Raw genomic sequence first — 7661 nt, 5'->3', positions numbered from 1 at the left:
CGCCAAGGAATTGCCGTGAGGTTCCTAGGGCAGCTTGCTGCTTCTGCGGCCTCGCCTCAGACCAGTTGTCAAGCCTTGAGGTTTCTTCAGGATTGAGCCACAGCTGCTGGTTCGTGCCTGGTGTTTGCCTAGAGAATGGGATCTGTTGAGTCGTATTTGGTGTTTGCTACGGGACTGAACTGCTGCCGAAGATTGAGCTCACCCCCAAAGAACTTCTGCTGAGCAGGTCCACTTCTCCTTATCCTAATAACTTTTCTCTTCCACTGCCTCTGCTAGGTGGTGGGCTGGAGGAGAGGTTGAACCCTTACTAAAGGTAGGCTGCCTTCAGAGATGGAGTCAAGGAATAGGTGCTGAAATACACTGCCAATTAGTGGTTCAAACTGATGTCGAAACAAATGCATATCAACAAATCAGACTGTAACAATTTAATAAACGTGAAAGGCATCGAAATACAAACTCTGATCTCCACCATACACCATGAACAAAAATTAATTTGTTGATCACAGATATGAGTGTCAACGCTAAAACTAGAAACACTTTTTCTGGGGGAAATAATACAGAAAATTCTTCACAACCTCCAGTTAAAAGCAAACCAACTCTTAGATTTAATAATCTTATCAGAATATGTGAAGGATAATTTTAAAAATCAGCAATAAAAATTATCTGGATTAAAAATAGCAAAAAAAAGAACTTTAAAAAGAGAATATGCAAATGATCCCTAGTGAGGGAGGATGAAAAATTATTTACTGTGACAAGAGAAGAAGAGGAGGAGGAGGAGGAAGAGGAGGAGGAAGAGAAAGAAGAAGAAGAAGAAGAAGAAGAAGAAGAAGAAGAAGAAGAAGAAGAAGAAGAAGAAGAAGAAGAAGAAGAAGAAGAAGAAGAAGAAATCATAATCATTCTAGGACCTAGTTTGTGTTTACTGCTGGCTGGAAGAAAAATGTTCTCAACAGAGCTGCTGAAACCAAGAGTGCAGAGAAAACTTTGCTTTTCTTAGAGATGCCACAAATGAGTGTTAAAAGCTGTAAGTGCAGCCAGGCAATGGTGACACACTCCTTTGATCCCAGCACTGGAGGCAGAGGCAGGCAGATCTCTGTGAGTTCGAGGGCAGCCTGGTCTACAGAGTGAGCTCCAAGACATGTAGGGCTACACAGAGAAACCCTGTCTGGAAAAAGGAAAAAGAAAAGTTACAAGTACACCATACTTGTTCAGGCCAGAGCATGGGGCCTTTGAGTTTAGCATTCCTAACTGTCCTCTTGCCGTTAGGCCTGAACAGGGTAGGATACTTCATAGGCCCCCTTAGTTTTACTTATAAAAGGAAATTCTCTAGGAGAAATAAGGAAATCTGCTCGCATGGTTTCTTAATCATTTTTCCAGTTTCACTTTATCTTTGAACATGGTTGCAAATTACATTCTATAAGAAATGTAACTTCACAAAATCATAGGTATAGACGTATAGAGAAAACAACTATAGTTAGGACACAGTTAAGACACTTAGGGTCCTCTCTCTCTCTCTCTCTCTCTCTCTCTCTCTCTCTCTCTCTCTCTGTCATCACCAAGCTAGCTCTAGTATGACAGAGTCTGAGGTAAGAGCCCTGAAACCACAGCCAGGTCTAGCACTTGCCCCACCCCTGATGATATCCTTGCCCAGGTCACTGTCTTTTAACTGGCAGACCAGTTTGCCTTCCAACTGGAACTGACTAACCTTCATTACTGCCAGGCAGAGCACAGCTCAGGAGGCGTGAGGCCAAGGATGGCAACCAGATCACCAGGCAGAACACTTTGAAGTCTCTCAGATCCCCTGCTTATTTCACTGTGGCTCTCCCTGGGGCAAGGGATCCTCAAATAGGATTTGAAGAAAGGGTATTGGGAAGGTCAGTCGAGAGGGGCTCCGAGAGAGGATGGGAATGAGATGAGCCATCACCATGTCCGAAGGATGTCACAAGGTCAGCAAACACAGCAGTAAGATGAGGAAGACCACTGGATGCAAACAAGCAGTCTGGTTCACCACGGTGATTAGCCACTTGTTGTAGAAGGCAACGTCTGTATAAACTCCAGGGTGTCCTTTGCGACCACAGCCAATGCCCCAGCTCACAACTCCTATCTGCACCCATCTGTTATCAAATTCACAGGACAACGGGCCTCCAGAATCCCCCTGAAGAAAGAGAAAGAAACGTATGGAGAGAGTGGGATTGATCCCCACTAGGTCTGGCTAATTACAATGGAAGACACCCAGGAGACAGGCTCATACACAGTCTCCTTGGAGCCAAGTGCAGTAGCATATGCCTGCAGTATCAGCCCTAGTGAGGGTGAGGCAGGAGGATTTCAGGGAGTTCAAGCCTGCTGGACTGCATACCAAGACACTATATCTCAGAAAGAGAGAGGGGCAGGGGAAGCATCTGTGGTATACCCAAGCCTCTGCTGATACAAAAAAGCTGGAAATGGGTGTATACATAGGGCCATTGAAGAGTTAATGGGGAAATGTTAATGCTCTGAAGTTATCTTCCTCACACTGGTGTTAAATTCTGAACTCCACTCCCGAGGGGCTGGAGACATGACTCCGTGGTTTAGGGCTCTTGCTCCTTTTGCAGCAGACCCTGGATTAGTTGAGAACAGCCACATGGTGACCCACAATCACCTGCCACTCCAGCTCTATGCCCTCTTCTGGCTTTTGCAGGCACTGCATGTACACAGCGCACATAAATACATGAGGGCAAACCATTCACTCACAGAAAATGAAAACAAATCCCCTTTTAAAATCCCGTTAAATATCATTGCTATGTAGCAGCTCCTTGCATTTTAATGCAAGGTCTCCCCTAACCTTTACAGCAAGATCCTTGTGAATTATAGAGCCCATTTATGCATAATCTTCTCCCAAACCTGCTTCAGAGACCCTAGCAATCACTTCAGTGAAGAAAAATAGTCTTCCAGGGGACTGGAGAGATGGCTCAGTGGTTAAGAACACTGACTGCTCTTCCAGGGGTCCCAAGTTCAAATGCCAGCAACCACATGGTGGCTCACAACCATCTGTAATGGGATCTGATGCCCTCTTCTGGTGTGGCTGAAGACAGCGACAGTGCACTCATACACATTAAACAAACAAACCATAGGCTTCCTCAGTATCTCTTACAACCCCTAACCTCACGTGAACTGATAATTTGACCTTAGACACGCTTTCCTCATTGCTTGGTTGCCCTAGACCCTCACACCCAAGCATCCCTAGAACTTAATGGCATCTTCTCTGTGCTCTGAAGACATTAGTTCTGGAATTACACATCCAAGGGAGCCACTGATTAAAAGGAAAATCTGACCATGTTCACCCAGCCACATTTCCCAGGTCTGCCTGGGCCACTCTAGAAACTTAACCACATGCAACCCTATATCTTATTGCTCCAGACATTTAAAACCTCAGTATCTTCTACCCCAGTGTGGGGTACAAACCTAGGGCTGCTTGTCTATTGCTGTTCACCTCTCATTCCTGAAAGGAGACAAGACCTCACTATATAACCAAGACTCACCTATGTAGGCTAGTCTGGCCTTGAACTTTTGATCTTCCTACCTCAAACTCTTGAGTGCTAGGATTACAAGTATATACCACACACTTGGACAACACAGGAAGTGCGCTCAGATCTCTGATCCCCTGAGCATACTGTTCCCTATCTCTAAAAATGATATCACAAGAGGACCTTCAGTTCATGTCTTTGGACTTCCACAGCAGGCTGATAGCTATGGCTTAATGCTGCCAGGTTGTGGTATAGGTAAACTGAGTTAACAAGGGCTCATGGTCCCTTCGTTGTGGGAACTGCCACATAGGGGAACTCAATGCAAAAGATTATTATATTACCAATCTCCAACATCAACACATAAACAGGAACCCCAAACGTCCACCTATGCAGGTTCTTTAGAGAGGACCAAACCAGCTGGACATGGTGGTGTCTCCCTGTAATCTCAACGCTTGATGCAAGCCGATCTCAAGCTCAAGGCTACCCTGAGCTACACAGAAAGATCGGGCGAGGCCAGCTCCTGGAGCCATAGGGTGTTGGGGCTCTCCCCGTGAGTTTTCTTGAGTAACAGAGTTAGCAAACAAGCAGGCCTTGACATCTGAGGCTAAGGAAGGAGCCACGAACTGACCTGGCAAGCATCCTTTCCTCCTTCTTTGTAAGCACAGACCATGCCTCTCTTGACAAGATCATTAGAAGTCGATGCCATTTTCTTCAACATCTCATTACATTCCTCATAAAGGATGATGCTTTGGTCCACCTCCTGGAGAATTTCTGTCGGAATTTGTGGTGCTAATGAAAAAGATCAGCAGTGTATAAATCTGACCAATGGACTGCACTCCCTCAGACACCCAAGAGTCCCACTGGACAAAGGCAGGAAAATTAATATTGTCCCCCATTTGACACGGAGGAAATGGAGACTTAAAACTCTTATAGGAAAAGATTGAGTAACAGGCAGAATTGAGCCAGGCCTAATGGCCTAAGTCTGTAAGTCTATGGGAGGCCAAGACAGGACAATCTCAAGGGTAAGGCCTGCCTGAGCTATAGTGTGAGTTCAAGGCTGTCTTGGGCAACTTAGCAAGACTGTGTCTCAAAACAAAACGTAGAAAGGGCTGTGACTATAGCCTAGTGCTAGAGCCCTTCACTAGAATGTTCAAGGGCCTGGGTTCAATTTCATGCTTAAAAGGGGTCAAAACTGAGAGAAGGGTAATATTTCTGAAGGGAAAGCCAAATCTTAGAGGATGAAGAAATGACAACCCATCAAACACATTACTGGTGTCCATGTGATAGAGAGGAGATGGCCTGTGAAAATTAAGAGAGGGGATAGCCTGTGCATCTTTTATTTTTTGTTTGTCAGTGAGATGGGGTCTTTACATAGCCCTGACTCGTCACAAACTGTCCATACTCCTGCATGTAACACCACACCCAGCCAATTTTCTTCACACTCTAGAACATGAATCACAGGGACAGAACCCTAAAAGTTACCACGCGTGACTTCTCACAGATAAGAAGCATACCAATAGAGACCTGTGTGTGGCTCACCCAATTCCCCTAGGCACAAGGACTCCATAAATACCAAGACAGGTACTTCCATTGAGAAGCTGGCCATCAGCTCATGGTGTCCTGAGGAAAAATCCACCCAAAGTGCTGGAGAGATGGCTCAGCAGTTAAGGGCACTTGTTCTTGCAGAGGACCTGGGTTCACATCCCTCAGCGTGTGGAGACTCAAAACTCATAACTCCAGTCCCAGGGGCTCTGACACCCTCTTCTCTGCAGGTATCAGTTCAGGCATTTGGTACATAGACCCTCGCACAGCAAGTGAAATAAATCAAATGTGAATTTCCACCCAGGAGAATCCCACCGCCTCTGGCCTTTGTCCATGGGGAATACAGCAATTCCTATAACCACTCAAGCACATTGCCCCACAAATCTGCTAGAGGAGATTTGACACAACTCAGTTCCCGAGAGAGAGAGAGAGAGAGAGAGAGAGAGAGAGAGAGAGAGAGAGAGAGAGAGAGAGAGAGACCTTTCTTGGGCTGTCATCGGATGTTTACCTTGACTCCTGCCAAGCTGCCTGCCACCCACCCGTCTGCCAAGGAGTCTGCCGCCCCACCATCTTTTGTCTCTTACTCTAGGAATAAGGCCGAACTTCCTTCTGAGCACCAAGTCTTACCACCTGGATCTGGTTTGCCCCATCCTGTCACCCAGCATTTGGTTCCCGCTTTCACATGAAAAGTCCCCGTAGGGACACAAATAGGATGGATGCTAGAGGTGAAATTCACGGGCTGTTGGAGCTTGAGAAGGGCAATGTCATTTTGGACAACGTTAGTTGTTGAGAACTTAGGGTGGACAAAGATGTTCTGGATGGGAATCACCAGACTTGTATTTTGCCGGTAGACACTCCGATCGCCCATCTTGACGTTGTACTGGACTCGGCTGTGGGAAAAGATGTGTTACCTCATGAGCCATGACTATACCCTTTCCACCTGGTCCCCGTTTCTCGACATGGCCCCAACCAACCTCTTTTGCTACTCTCTACCTTCCTGTCTCTGTCACTAAAACTCTTTATTAAAAATCTCTCAATTGTTTTGCCCGTGCCGACACCCTAAGTATTTCTAGTAACAAGATGGTCATAGCATGACTGCCCCCTTCTTTTGTTTTGGAATGTTTTTGTTAGGCAGGTAGATTAGACGGCCGGGTTTCCCTCCAGAACTTTCCCCATCACTCCTCACCTGTGTATGCAATGAGCTGCAGTCAGCACCCATTGGGAGTTGAGGAGGGATCCTCCGCAGACGTGCATGTGTCTGACCCGAAGGCTCACCTGCCAGGGCCACTTTCCCTCTTCCGCATCCACCCCTCCCATGATTTTCATCAAGGGTTGGCCACACACTGAGTGAGGACGAAAAGAACTCATAAGAATTAGGCCCTCCCTTCATGCTAGCGTTTCCACGGAAAGCACCACGTGCCCCCAACGATAGCCAAGAAGTAAGCTATGTCCGTCCTGTTGACCACCACAGGCACTTCATACCCTCAAGGCTACCGTGTCATACACGCCCCATGGCAGTCATATCTCAGAGAAGCCACAGGCAAGGCAATCAGACTCTACGCAACGTGGCCTGAGCTACACCCACGTCTCTCAGACTCAGGGTGTCATAAGCTCCCCTCAGGGCCTTGACACAGTCCTCCCCTTGCCACAGACAACCCTTACCAAATTACCTATGGAAAAGTTCGTGAAAGGAAAGGGGGTGGTAGACCCCTGGGAGGCCACTTTGGACGTGTGCACCGGGGTAGGTGGCGGTGAGTTTTCCCCCGGAGATTCACTGAGTCCTGAGAGGAAACCGGAAGTAGAGAGTATGGAGGCAGCTGCCCAGGCCTCGCAGGGCTTCGGCTGAAGCAGCAAGAGGCAGGCTACGAAGCCCAGGGAGCCACCTCCGGACGCCATGCCACCACGTAGGTCACCCCAACCCCTCCCAGTAAGATGGCACCCGTTCTCCAGGTTCACGTGGCCACCCTCGATTCTGTCAGGAGAAACGGGCTCCCCAAAGGGCTGCAGGAGGCGCCAGTGAGTCGGACGCATCAGTGGCGAGTCGTGGCTTCTTGCTTTCACTCACTTCATGACACACTGAGCACACTCTGGCCTGGGCCAGAGGAGACAGCCATCCTTGATGGAGACCTCCCAATTCAGGACCCTTACTTCCTGCGGAGCCTGACGAACTGGTAAGGACAGAACTCTGGGAATGAGAGAGGAAGCCCTAGGTCTCCAAAAATGTACCTCAAACCGAGATTCATTCACCAGACTTCTTTCTGTAGGCTATTCTTCTATCTCAGCTGTGGGACAAGTGGAAAGAAAATTAGCAGTGTCCAGGCCTGGAGAGATGACTCAATGTTTGAGAGCACTCAATGCTCTTGTAAAGGACTGCAGTTCAATTCCCAGCACCCACACGGAGACTCACACCATTCTTTTTTTTTTAAAGATTTATTTATTTTATGTATGTGAGTACACTGTAGCCATCTTCAGACACACCAGAAGAGGGCATCAGATCTCATTACAGATGGCTATGAGCCACCATGTGGTTGCTGGGATTTGAACTCAGGACCTCTGGAAGAGCAGTCAGTGCTCTTAACCGCTGAGCCATCTCTCCAGCCCCAACTCACACCATTCTTA

The 7661-nt window shown here is 47.4% G+C and overlaps 1 protein-coding gene across 1 annotated transcript; it reads right to left on the bottom strand.

The window, feature by feature from the left end:
- Nucleotides 1-1824: 1824 nt before the first annotated feature.
- LOC116908305 (serine protease 42-like) lies at nucleotides 1825-6938 on the bottom strand. The gene is made up of 5 exons (XM_032911582.1): nucleotides 6713-6938; nucleotides 6229-6385; nucleotides 5670-5932; nucleotides 4129-4289; nucleotides 1825-2152 (listed from the first exon to the last, which is right to left on the bottom strand). Exons 1-5 carry the CDS (start codon nucleotides 6936-6938, stop codon nucleotides 1937-1939), a joined length of 1023 nt encoding a protein of 340 aa, XP_032767473.1. The 3' UTR covers nucleotides 1825-1936.
- Between the last annotated feature and the right edge of the window lie 723 nt (nucleotides 6939-7661).

This window comes from Rattus rattus, chromosome 8 (assembly GCF_011064425.1).
Source record: "Rattus rattus isolate New Zealand chromosome 8, Rrattus_CSIRO_v1, whole genome shotgun sequence".
Classification (NCBI taxonomy): domain Eukaryota; kingdom Metazoa; phylum Chordata; class Mammalia; order Rodentia; family Muridae; genus Rattus; species Rattus rattus.
The sequence above is the reverse complement of the archived record's forward strand: the minus strand, read 5'-3'. Positions and strand labels throughout refer to the sequence as shown.